The 14,087-nt window shown below is 34.9% G+C and overlaps 1 protein-coding gene across 5 annotated transcripts in view; it reads right to left on the bottom strand.

Moving 5' to 3' along the window:
• SH3KBP1 (SH3 domain containing kinase binding protein 1) overlaps positions 1–14,087 on the bottom strand; it is a 457,572-nt gene that overhangs the window by 358,359 nt on the left and 85,126 nt on the right. For 3 of the 5 annotated variants that reach the window (XM_051985147.1, XM_051985148.1, XM_051985150.1), the window contains exon 2: positions 13,195–13,352. In XM_051985147.1, coding sequence (XP_051841107.1) covers positions 13,195–13,352 — 158 coding nt within the window. Of the gene's footprint in view, positions 1–5,533; positions 5,600–13,194; positions 13,353–14,087 lie in introns of those variants that run through there. The other 2 variants (XM_051985149.1, XM_051985151.1) reach the window with 2 other exon arrangements.

Raw genomic sequence — 14,087 nt, 5'->3', positions numbered from 1 at the left:
TTTGGGAGCAAAAATCAAAAGAATCATAATGACTTGAGAAATCTTCAGGTCAAAGTTCATGGGACCATAGTATCTAAAGATGAAAGGCATGTTATCTTATCCAATCCATTCATTTTACAGAGGAGAAAACTAAAGCCCAGAGAGAATGATCATCTTGCCCAAGGTTACACAGAAACAAAGGAGTAGGGCCAGGATAAGCACTAAAGAAAGAATCTATGCAAATATCACTAAAATACTACATTAAAGTATTTTTTGAAACTGACCCCATGGTGACAGAATTCACCAACACCAAAATACCATAATAATTTTTTTTCAAAGTCTTAACTTATACATTTATTCAATGCCATAGAAATAAACATGTTTCTATCATTTAAAATGAATTCATTTGCCCATCAGATTTCTTACATAAAATTCATAATGATAATATTTTTCCCTTTATCTTTTTCTCCAGGAACACACAAAAATCTCTGAAATATCCAAATTAGTGCCAAGTTCAAATCTAGGGCTATCACAAAACCTGTGTTAGAAGGAAGGAAGGTAGAAAGGAGGGAAAAAAGGGAAGAAGGGAGGAAGGGAGAAAAGGAAGAAGGGAGGAAGGGAGGAAGGGAAAAAGGAAGGAAGGAAAGGAGGAAGGAAAGGAGGGAGAGAGGAAGGAAAGGAGGGAGGGAGGAAGGAAAGAAGGGAGAGAGGAAGGAAGGAAGTTACCAAACTAGTGTAATAACATGAGGCATTCTATGAAAATAGAATTCAAATGTCATCAGCCTAGTCATCTTTTTAAAATATGTAGTGATGTTCATTTTTCATTATTTTCATTTGGATTTTTGTCTTGCTAAAGTTGAATGCTAAAATCTATGAAGTTTTTTTTTTCAGATCTATAATTCATGCACTTTAAAAAACACAAATAAAATACAAACACAGATCACAAGATTCTATTATTTTAAGTCACCAATATCAAAAACAGTTAATAATAATGAGTCATAATTTAGGATTAATAATGAGCAATCTAAGTCATATCTGTTTTCCTGAGTCATCAGACTTGCCCCACATCCTGTAACTGACTATCAACAATTTCAATGTTAAGTGAATCCATTATAGATGATGCTGACACTAACTAGAAATAAGCTTGCCTACTCTAGCCTCTCCTTACTATACTATTTCTAAGACTGAGACACATTGTTTTGAGAGGAATAAGATTTTTATAGAATTTATTCCTATAGTAGCTTGAGTTCTTATGGACAAAAATGGTACTTTTAAATTTTATTCTGGGTAAATTATTTGAGTTGATTATTTTTCTGGCCATTATTACAGTTTTATATTCAATAAGAAAATACAAGCTGGAGAAAACTCCTCCCCATCTCTCTTACTTCTTCTTTAGTATATTCTAACTCAAGTGAAGTACCATTTGTTAAAGGCCTACCTAATGTGTGCCCAGCATGGTAATGGACTTTCAGAAAAATGTAAAATTTAAATAAAATATCTTTCCCTGCCCTCCATCAGCTTTAGCAATGGAAGACAAGAATGAAAAAAAAAAAAAAATAGAATTGGAACCAGAGATTTAAAGAAAAGAAAACACACAAAATTAGATTCAAGCATATAATTCTACCCTCTCTAAACAATCCTCCTTCATAGCATAAAATACGGCAAGTATTGCACATCTTGGCTCCTAAAGAAATGTTCACCAAAAGGAGAAACTTTACATTTTATAAGCACTAGCTGCCAAAGATGAGGAGAAAGAAATTTGTCTGGCAGTGATAGCTTGCTGGACATAGACTCGAGAGCTGAGTTTGAATAGTGCCTTAGAAAGTCACTAGATGTGTGACTCTGGACAAATAAATAATCTAACTTCTCTCACTTTAGTTTCTTCTTCTATAAAATACAGATAATAATAGCAACTATCTCACAGGGGTGTTGTGAGGTGCTTTGCAATTGAATTTTATAACTCCCAAGTTACAGATATAAAATTGATGATCTGTTCATAGTGGTAAATGATTTTTCCCATTCCTATCTCATCACCTACAATATATTTTTAAGACAAAACAAAAGGGTATCTTTGATTTCCCAGATAAAATTCCTTTGCATACAGAAGACTAGATTCTTGACTTGACTCTGTCACTAAAAAAAAAAAGCCCTGGGCAAATTATCTAGAGGGTCCGGCTCCCTCTTCTGTAAAATGAGGAGAGTCTTACAGATTAGAGGTTCTTTTTATTCTGTTTTATTTTGTTTTCAGTTCTAAGTTCTCTACCTCTCACCCATCCCTAACACATTAGGGAAAAAAAAAAAAACAACATTACAAATATGTAGAGTCAAGCAAAATTTTCACATTAACTATATTTCAAAAATAAAGAAGGAAATAAAAGAGGGAAGAAGAAGGAAATAAGAAGAGTGGAAGCTTCAGTTTGAATCCCTTCACTCTGTCTCCCTTTATGTGAAGGTGGACAGAATGTTTCATCATGAGTCCATTGGGTTAGCTGTCATATGTTGGACTGGATGATTTTAATCTGGGATCCACAAACTTTTTTTATTCTTTAATGTTTTAGTAATTATTTCAATATTAATAGTTTTTCTCATTATTTTATTTTTATTTTATTCATTTAAAATTTAACTTAATTTTATTAATTTATTAATTTTGTGATTAATTTATTATTTGTTACATATAATCATATAGATAATTAATTAAATTGAATTCAAATTTAAAATTTAAGAACCTTTTTGAAAAAGCTCCCCTAGACTACCAAATACATAAAACAAAAACAAAAACACAATCTCCAAGATACCTTTCACAATTGCCATGATTCTAAATAGGTATCTAGTTCCAAAATGTTTATAAAATTGAGTGTCTACTAAGCTATATTAATTCATACATCAGAATACAATATCTAAATTGTCTCTGGAATCATAATCATATTCATGGTTATTATTAGGCTATAGGAAGGAATCCCCAATTCTAAGTGATCTTTAAGGCGCTTATAAGCTCTAAAAATTTTTTTATCCTACTTGCCAAAAATTCATTTATGGCACAGTGGATCGAGCACTGAGCCTACCTACATTCAAGAAGACTTCTCTTCATGAGTTCAAATCTGGCTTCACTCTCTATGTGATACTAGGTAATTCACTTAAGTCTATTTGAGGAAACTCACAGTTTCCTCATCTGTAAAATGATCTGATGAAGAAAATGGCAAATCATTCCAATATCTTTGCCAAGGAAAACAATTGAACAATTGTGTCTGAGTCACTGCCCAAATGCCATTAGGGCAACCATCGTTTGTTCCCCAATTCCCCAAATTATTAAGCTTATAGAGCCCTAAAATTTTTCAAGCTGCAAAAGACCTTGATCCCATGCATCCTAACCCTTCTTTTTATAGCTAAATGGTACTCAGAGAACTTAAATGGCTACCTGCTTGACTTCTCCACATGTATTTCCCAAAGGCATGACAAATTCTACCTATCCAAAACAAAATTCATTCTAGTTTTCCGCTCCTGTAGTTCACCTAACCTCCTAACTTCATTAGCTCCTTCAAATCTCACAGAATCACAACCTAAAAATCACACTGGACTCTTCACTTTCACTCAATCCCAAAACTAATCAGTTATCTAGTCTTGATCCACCACATTTCTCACATCTGTCCCTTTCTCTACAAAAACAACAATCACCCTAGTTCAGGCCATCATTTCCTCTTGCCCACACAATACTGCAATAGCCTATCAATGTATTCTATCTACCTCTTGTTTATACATGTTGTTTGTCCCTAGAAAGTTTTCTTTGTATCACCAATGCTTAATGTAGTGCCTGGCACATAATGGAAAATTAATATTTATTTACTGATTCAATAATCAGTCTCCCTGTATCCAGTCTCTCTTCTTCTCCATTCCATTCTAATAATGGGAAATTTCTTGAGCTAGACACAACACAGCCAAACTTGTGGTTTAGAAATATTAATTTACTCCCGATCTCAAGAAGCTTTCCATAACTACTAGGATCAAATACAAATTCTTCTACAATCCCTATTAGGGATTTCAAGTCAGTCAGCTTCTACTTAGGCAGGGCTATGTTTCTAAGCTGGATGTCCTGATTCCCAACTCAATGCTTTTCACTCTATACTAAGTTTAAGCAGATGTAGGGGTAGGGGATATAGACACTGGGCCAGGAGTTTCTAATGTAATCCTAATTCAATTCCTGCCACCTACGATCAAAATGTCCTTCTATTACTTCTATTGCATTGAAACTAAGAATGCATTTTTCCTTCATTATAAATAATGCTATAAATATGACTATAGTTAAAATTTCTTAGTAGTAATATTTCAGACACATCTATTGGCAAACATTTTAAGACAAAATGTATTTTAAAAATAATAACAACTATATATACATTGTTTCATTTGACCTTTGCAAGAGATAACTAGCACAAATATAATTACCACTTTATAGATGAGGAAACTGAAATTCATGAAAATTAGGGGATTTGCCTAAAGTCATATACCTAGAATAAACATGTTTGCACATACCTATAATCCTATTACCGGAGAGTCCAAGATTGCTGGAATTAAGCCTGGGAGTTCTAAACTAAACTGGTGAGGGTCCATACTAATTCCAGAACATTAGGGTTGAGTTCTCAGGAGGACAGCCAAACCATCCCAGCTCAGAAACAGAGCACGGTTAAATAAAGCTGCTGAGTTGATTGATTGTGGTAATGGACTCATGAGTGGCAATTGTATTTACAAGTCTGGGTGGGTTAAGAACACCTATTTCCCCTCTACATACAAAAAAGTCACATATTTAGCAAAAGGAAGATGGTTTTATATACTAAGGTTTCCCAAGGTATATCAAAAATAGAAGACAGTGAAAAATAACCATAGACTTATTCACATTTAAACAAAATCAGATAAGTACCATACAACATGTATTTATAACCAATAGGAATATACAGTAAGCAGAAATCATTGCCCCAAATTGAAACTAAACAGAGATTCAATCGCTGGCCTATACAATAATTTGTTTTTCTGTTAAGTGTACTCTATCTGAAGTAAAACCTTGACTTTCCAAGGAATTTTATTCTAATTAAAACTTTTTTTTAAAAGAAATTTTATTTTTTACATATTTAAAAAATGCATACTCCCAAATCATTTAGTACCTAAATTGGCATATTACAGAAGTTTTGAGGAAGTTCATATTTGCAAGAGTGCCATAGGTAGCTACACAATTATAAGTATACATTAAATTCAAGGCAAAATTTTGTGGACAAAATCATTCTGAACTCCTTTTAAAAATTCCTTTTACTTGTTTAAAAATATCAATTTCCTAAAGAATCAATTCACAGAATTACTGTCTCCACAAGGTAATAATTTTTCAGGACAAAAGCAAGTGGTAATTAAAAAGGCATCAAGAAGAAACATTCTGAGAGAACAGCAAACTAACTCTGCTTTTGTTTCTGTGTTCATTAGAAAACCTAGCCTATCTTAGTATTAAAGTACAGGCTTTTAGTATGCAAAGCTCATTTCACATAGAGAGTAGAATAGGAAAGGTAACAATTCTTACCATAAGTAGTCTCACAAATATGCAAAATGGTGAACCACTTCTCCACTGAACTGTACTTTAAAAAGCTCAGACTCAGACTTTCCTTCTTTGAATGTGGCACTAAGATATGCAAATGAGCTACCCAACTCACCCCATCCTCTCCAAAAAGCTGCAGCAATAAAACCAAGCTAGCAAATGTGATTCTCAGGAATATTAATATTAAATTTCAGTTGTATTTTAGTTATCAAAGTATAGATTTACTTTAAAAACATACACTAATTCTTAATGAAAATGCATTTGTGCTCATTTGTTCTATAAGCAGGCAGAGAGTTACTACTCTTTCACACGCAGTCAAGTATAACCGAAAAAAGTCCACAAACATATTCTTTTTTACCCTCACCACAGCTTCCTGCTTTCTACATCTCCATTTGTGAGATGAAAAATAGAAAAGGTTCCAGCTCCTCCTGTATCTTCAAGTACAATGAAAAAAAAAAAAAAAAAACACTTCATTGTGGTTTCTGTCACCCTACCCTCCCACATTTTCTTATTTTATAATGTAAAATTATGGACTGCTTATAAGTCATGTACTTCAGTATAACTTAGTTTTGTTGAGGATTCAAGGGAATATGTATGTTTAAATGGTTGGTTAAATAATCTAATAATTCTCTGACTCAGGAAAGCTATAATGTTCAGTGAAGAAAAATAACCAAGGATGAGGAAGGCAAGCTATTTCTAGACTCTCTCACTTCTACCATGATTCTCCCCAACTTTCTGCCATAGCCACACGTCACTGCCATGTTTCCTGCAGTAGTGGTGAGGTGGGCAGAACTGCCCACATTTCATGTCTGAAAAAGAATATTCACAATAATACACAGAAAAAGACAAGTACCCACCATGTTCATGCCCACATCATTCACTGAAAAGAAAAGTTCTTCCTTACTCTAGGCTGCTTCATGAGGTACAGAAAGAAGAATTTGTAATGTACAAAAATTGAATACATTTGATGCTGATTGTTTCCGTTACATGTTTACATCTGTAAGAGGAAGGAATAGTGCCATGGAAAAAATGTTGGATATGGAGTCTCATATTTATTGTCTGTGTAACCTTTAGGCAAATTACTTTTCTGTTTCCTCAGCTGTAAACTGAGGATCAAAAGGCCTCAAAGATCTTTCCCACTTCTAAATAAATTATCTTATAATGCTAAAAAGCAACTCTCAATCAGTGAGTGCTCATTAGTCATCTACCTTGAACAAGACATTGTGCTAAGCCCTGAAGATGTAAAAGATGTCAAACAATCCCTGTCTTCAAGGAGTTTGTTTCTAATGGAGGAAACAGCACATACCAAAGAATTTCCATAACACATTCAAAATGAATATGAGATACTCTGAGGAGGGCATGTGCTAGTCACAGGGAGGATCAGGAAAGGTTTCATGCATAAAGTGGTACTTTGAGTGGCTTTTTAAAGTAAATAAGGGATTCTGAGAGATGGAGGTATAGGGAGAAATATGAGGAGCAGCCAAAGTCAAGAGATGGAATTCAGTACCACATGGTGTTTTAACCAGTATAACAAGGTTACAAAGTAGAAGTGGAAGAGTAATATTTAAGAAGATTGTAAAAATAGGAAGGATTGAGATTGGGAAGAAATTTAAATAAAGGAGTTTATATAGATTCTAGAAGCAATAAGGAACCACTGAACAGTTAGATAATGCAGTGGAAGAGCACTGGGAAACATTAGGAAAACTTGAATTAAAATCCTGCCTTAGACACTTTAAGCAAATCACATGATCAGACATGAAATTAAGAAAAATCACTTTGAGACTGTGTAGTGGATGGATTAGAGCAGCGGTACACACTGGGGGAAGGGGAAGGTTTAAGAAAGGAACACCATATGGGAGACTACCACAATTATCCAGACCGGAGGTGATGAGAACAAAGATGACAGTCATGTGAGCCAGAAAGATGGGCATGAAGGCAAGAAATGATGAGAAGATAGAGTCTGCAAGACTGGGCAATGATTGAGATTTGAGTTGAGGCACAAAGTATAATGCCAAACTTGACCAACTAACTAACCTATACCTGGCAACTACAGCAAGATAAAATCCTTAAGAAACAGAGATATCATCCAGGTTAGGACTATGCTGATTATAAGGTTGTTTCTTCTTTTTTTCTTGCTTCTAATTAGCTCAGCCTGATGTATTAATCCCGAATTTGTTATTCTCTTTTTTCAGCAGTTCTAGTGCCCTTCCTCTATTACTTCCTATTTATCCTGTGTATAGTTTGCTTTGTATATACTTGTTGGAATGTTGTTTCCCTCATTAAACTATAAGCTTCTCAATTTGATACCATGCCCAAAGGACTATAAAACTGTGCATACCCTCCTCATTAGCTTTTTGTATTTCCTTTTTGTACCTCTCTCAATTCTTTCTCTAATTTTTCCTCTCTCTTACTTCATTTTCAAAGTCCCTTTTGAGCTCTTCCCATGGCCAGAGCCCAATTCTTACTTTTCTTGGAGGCTTTGGATGTAGGAACTTTGACTTTGTTATCACCTTCTATGTGTTGTCACCATAATAATTTTCAATGGTCAGAAACTTTTTTTTGTTTTCTGCTCATTTTCTTAGCCTATCACGCTGTTTTTAACTCTTTGTTAAAAGTAGAGCTCTATTTCCAGAGTAGAAGGGGGCACTGTCCCAAGCTTCAAGGGTTTGTTTTCAAAAATCCTTCTAGGAATCTGATCACGAGCCCTATTTTCTGCCCTGGAGCTGTTAGATATGCTCCCACTTCACTGTAGCTGTAAGATCTTATGTGCTGTTGACTGGAGAGCTGCACTGGGACTGCACACCAGACTCCCACTCCATTGTCACAGACCCTTCTCTCCACTGAATTTCCAAGTCCTCCCTGGTGTCCCGGGCTGAGAGGTTCAAAAGCCTCCAGCACTGCTACTGATTCAGAGATCTTGCCTTGGTGATGCTGGGGTCTGGCTGGAGCTGGAACCAAGGTCAGGCCCATATTGGGATTGAACACTGGGGTCCCACTTTGGTTCCACAGCCCTTTACTGTTGACCCATTAGGTCCTCTTTGGTGTCTCTCGGCTGAGAGCTCTGGAAGTCACCAGTACTACCACTAATTCAGACATGGGGTCTGGGCCAGGGCTAGGGCACCCTGGACTGAAACTGCATATTGGATTCCCCCTCTGAAATAACAGACATTTTCTGCTGATCTTCCAGCTTGCCTTTGGCTGAAAAATGTTCTACTCCATCTCTTTAGGTCTTTGGGGGCTCTAAAATTTATTCAGTCATTATTTAAAGGAATTTAGAACAGTTTGGGAGAGAGGTTGGGCAGGTTCCTGCCTTTACTCTGCCACCTTGGCTCCATCTCTTGTGCCATTTGACCCAGCAGTGCCATTACAGAGTCTGTATCCTGAAGAAATCATAAAAGAGGGAAAAGGTCCCATATGTACAAAAATATTTATAGCAGCCCTTTTTGTAGTGGCAAGGAGCTGGAAACAGAGTGGATGTCCATCAGTTGCGGAATGGCTGCATAAGTTATGGTATATGAATGTGATGGAATTTTATTGTTCTATAAAAAATGATGAACAGTCTGATTTTAGAAAGACCTGGAAAGATTTACAGGAACCATTCAGTGTTATAATAGAATATAAATTCTTTAAGATCTGAGAATATTTTTGCCTCTGTATAAGTGCATTATATCTATCTTTTTGTTTTTACCAAGCCTGTGATTTCACTGGCACAGGGAACTTTCAATGATAAAATTCCCTCTACCTACAGGTATCAGCAATCATTCTGAAATTTATATCTCAGCTGCCTCAGCCACTGAGAAGTTTGGTGATTTATTTGCCTGAGGTCACACTGTCTGTTGTCAAGGGTGAGACTTGAAGGGAAGTCTTCCTGACTCCCAGACCAGCTCTCTACCAACTGCAGCACATTGTGTTTCATGTAATATGCCTAACACATAAAAGGCTCTTAATTAAATGCTTGTTGAATGAATGAGTGATGGTGACAGAAACAGAAAAAAGAGGAAAAGGTAATCAGAGATCAAGGAAGGCAGATTTCTGAATGATGATGATGATATCATTTATATAGCATTATAAGATTTTGCAAAGTTCTATACATGTACATAGCAGCTAGATAGTACAATGGACAGAGAGTCAGGCCTGAAGTCAGGAAACCTATTTTCCCGAATTAAAATCTGGCCTCAGACACTTACCAGCTGGGTGATCCTGGGCAAGTCACTTAATGCTATTTTATTCGTCTCGATTTCCTCATTGATAAAATAAAACATAAAGGGAAATAATAAATCACTCCATTATCTTTGCCAAAAAAACTCCAAATAGGGTTGAGGGTGGAAGAGAAAAAACTCAGATTTTTGATAATTGGGCAGAACATTGATATCAGCATATAGACTTAAAGAAAGTCTAAAGAAAGCCTAAGCTACTCCTTGAAGTAAGCAGGAAGGAGCACTGATTATTTTGACCTTTTGATCTTAATTGGGTCTTTTGTTACCTTTAGGTGGATTTTTCTTATCCTCCTATGCCCTTGATTGAGGCCTCTGGTTGAATTGTTAGCTGAATTCTTAGCATTGATAAAATCATCATAACTCCACAGTTACTTTATCCAATCAGAAAAAAAGATATAATGCCAATCCCCAAAGTTATTTTCCCTGTAAAAACCTATCTGTATCCCCTTCTCCTTGCTAAAAACCCAATAGGGATTTAGCCAGCTATTAGCATTGTAATAAAATTTTTGCCTCTTGATTTGGAGAAGGGCTAAGCCTACCAATTCTTCTGAGATACCTCATCCCACCAGCCTGTAACCCTAATATACTTTTGGGGTCCAACATTCCTGTACCCCAACATTTGGTGAACCCCCAACAGGGTCACAGTCATATACAACTGAACAACAACATACTCATGTCACTTTGCAACAAATGTGAGGTCAATGTTATTATTACCCACATTTTATACATGAGGAAACTAAGGCAGATAGAGTTTAAATAACTTGTCAAGTTAGTGTCTGAGACAGGATTTGATTTCAAGTTTTCCTGGTCACTGAGCCACTTAACATCCTGAAACTAGAGAACTAATCACCTTCAGGAACCAAAGAAGATTTGTGATGATTTAGGAGTCAGTGACCGAAGATTTAGAAAATGGCGAAAGAAGAATGCTCTAGAGCTGGTAACAAAATTTCCCTGGATCAGCTCTATGGATGAAATGAAATCCCTAAACTATTCATTCAACTCAGAAAGATTTAAGGCTCAGAGCTAAATCATTTACATGTGCTTTACCTGAGATTCCAACTACTAAGAGAAAACAGTGAACAAATGAATTGTCAATTATCAATGACCCATCTACAAGAGTTTCTTCAATTTTTTTAAAAAGCTGGATTTACATATATATACATACATTTATGCTTTACATTCTTTATCTCATTTAATTATAATAATCCTGTGAGATAGCATGGAATAGTATAAAGAAACCTGGATTTGGATTCTGCAGATTTGAGTTTAAATATCTGCTCTGCCACATGCTACCTGTAAGATCTTGGGCAATTCATTTAACCTCAGAAGCCTTCAATTTCTTCATCCATAAAATGAGAGATTCAGACTAGATGATCTCTAAGGAGCTTTGCAGCTCTAAATCCTATAATCTTATGATTCCCCCAAATCCCTTTTTACAAATACACAGATGTAGAGACAGCTAATAAGTATCAAAGGCAAGATTTAAAACAAGTCTTCCTAACATCAAGAGTATGTCTCTATCTACTACGTACACCATGCTGTCTATCCAAGACTAAAAAAGCCTGCCAGACAATTTTTTTCAGTGTTGAGTTTCTATTTTTATTTCACTCTTTAAAATAAATTCTATCTGGTATATATTGTTAACCAGAAGTTCCAGTTAAATTCTGCATCATACTGATAACATTTCACTATGATAACCCTGAGCTATTAGGGCCTGCTAAAGATCTGAGGGAGAAGAAGGGAAGTCAGAGAAAAATTAAATTGTGTTCATTTATTTTTTTTCAGGTACATTTTTAAAGGAATGAAAGCCAAAATACAAAACATGTATTATTTTGTATGAACAAAAAATTGAATTTTTACACAGATTAAATTAGGATAAATATGAACATATAAAGTAGATTTGAAAGGAAGAAGACAATGGGGAGTCAATCAGTTTTTTTGAACAGAAAAGCAATATTGAACAGATGTATACATTAGGAATATCATTCAAAAAAAATTTTTTTTAAAAAGAGAAAATTACTCAGGCACCCATGTGAAGGACAGATCAAAAAAGAAGGATAAGATTACCAGGTTTTTTGTTTTCTTTTTTGGGGGGACATTGCTGGAACATGTGAAGACATCTTTGGTTTGCAAGTTGGATTTCATTCTTAAGGACCATGCTTTAAACCCAAATCATTCTGGCTCTTATTGACTAGACAACAATAGGTCCCAGGCCCAGCCCAAGCCCCAATCCGTCATTGTTTGGGCCATGATTGACTCAGAGTGACTAGAAATAGCAATTTGCAAGGGTGAATATAACTGGATATGAAGAAATAGAAAAATAGAAAATCTGAAGTTGAGTTAGTCTGACCCAGGAATTTGCTATGTGCTCCCTTCTGGCCAGGCATTGTGCTAAGATTCTCTATAGATACAAAGAAAGGCAAAAAATACCAGGGTCTTGCTCTCAAAGATTGTAATAGGAGAGAGAATACATAAATTACTATGACCTATGAGTAACTATACAACCAATATCTAATTCAATATAATTAATATGCCATTTTCCTTTCTAAATTCCCAAGGAGAAAATTCTGTAAAATATATAATTTTTGTAAAATGAACAATTTTTTTCTAAAAATATGTGTATATTTATATCTATACATAAAAAGTTTGATGCTAAATACTACTCTGTTGTCTTTACAGGCAAAGTGTGTGTGTGTGGAGGCAATGGCAAATAAAAATGAAAATCTGAAATATCTTAGGCCAAAAATTATATGAACATAGCAGAAATAAATAATACAAATGCTTTTATTTTTATATCACCTTATAAGGGCTAGTAAAGATTCATGTTAACTGCATTTTAAATGTAGGGGAAAAACCATATGCCTAAAAGGTAAAGTTCTTGAAACTATCATAAGGCAAAAATACATCCTGATGTATTTTATATTTTTTATATTTCATTAGCTAAGAAATAATATATAAAAGGGAGATTTCAGAACTAACATGAATTTAAATATATCTTTTAAAATGGTTTGGTCTCAGAAATGTTTCAAAAACACAAAAATGTTGCCATTGTATATTATAGAAACTAGGACTAAATAGACAAATAATACTACATGGTAATGAATACATTATTGTTAAGGATATCATGAAAAATGAAAATCCTATTTATTAAATAATAGTTTGGGGAGGAAGAAATCATCCTAAATATAAAAAGGACATTTTAAAACAGGCAGAACAGAAATCATGAGCACAGCTGTCCATTCTGGCTATGAGAAATAATACCCAATTACCAAGTAACTTTTTAAACCAGCAATGCATTCTAAAAACAAAGTATAATGAGATTAATCTTCAAATTAGACAATTGTGTTCTGTAAGCAACAAACACAATCACAACTAGATTTAAGCAAATTGTACACAGAAAACACAAAAACAGTTTCACTTTGTACTCACTCTTACAAAGTTGTCAGGGAACAAACCTCTTCTGCCTTTGACCTGTCCTTCCCACCAGCCTCCATCTTCTTTTTTGATGTTGGTGATGATATCACCTACGCTGATTGTCAGCTCATCATCATGCTGAGCTTTATAGTCGAACTCCACTATCGCCTCCACTGGAACAAAAGCAGAAAACCAGGACAGAAGTTAATTAATGTTGATATCTATTACCAGAGACACCATGGAGTCAAAATTAAATGGATTCTCCATTTATGAATATACAAAATAACACTATCATTGATGAACCCAAAGAGCTACACCATATGAGCCACAGAAAAATGCTGAATAGTAAGGCAAACATGGCAGCCTTTTTTACATGGGCAACATGCATGCAAGAATGGGAAGATGGAAAATCCACACCTTCAGCAGATTAGAACCAGAGCTCTATCATCATAAGACTTTCCTACCCTAACTATGACTTTAGCACCATAAGGAAGACAAAAACCAGCTTCAACCCTTAAAAATAGAGAAGAAAGATAATTAATGTTCTTATCCTTCTGATACAGGCAACCTGGTAGAAACCAAGATGTGTCAAACTACCCTGGAAATCTTAAGAGAATATCTTCCCCTTTCCACCTTCTATCAACTTCAGTAGAAGTTAAGAAGTCTAATCTTGCCTTCATCAAGAGATGAAATCACACATCTAATATTAATAGTTCTCAAACTTTTTTTTAGCTCATGGCACATTATCATACTTATCAGAATAATATTTAAAATAATATATAACAACAATATTTACATAGCACTTTAAGATCTGCAAAAAGCTGTACATATTATTATCTCATTTGATTTTTACAATAACCTGAGAGGAAAATGCTATTATTATCCCCATTTTACAGATCAAGGAACTA

This window comes from Antechinus flavipes, chromosome 3, assembly GCF_016432865.1.
Source record: "Antechinus flavipes isolate AdamAnt ecotype Samford, QLD, Australia chromosome 3, AdamAnt_v2, whole genome shotgun sequence".
NCBI lineage: Eukaryota > Metazoa > Chordata > Mammalia > Dasyuromorphia > Dasyuridae > Antechinus > Antechinus flavipes.
This window is presented reverse-complemented; position numbering and strand designations above follow the sequence as displayed.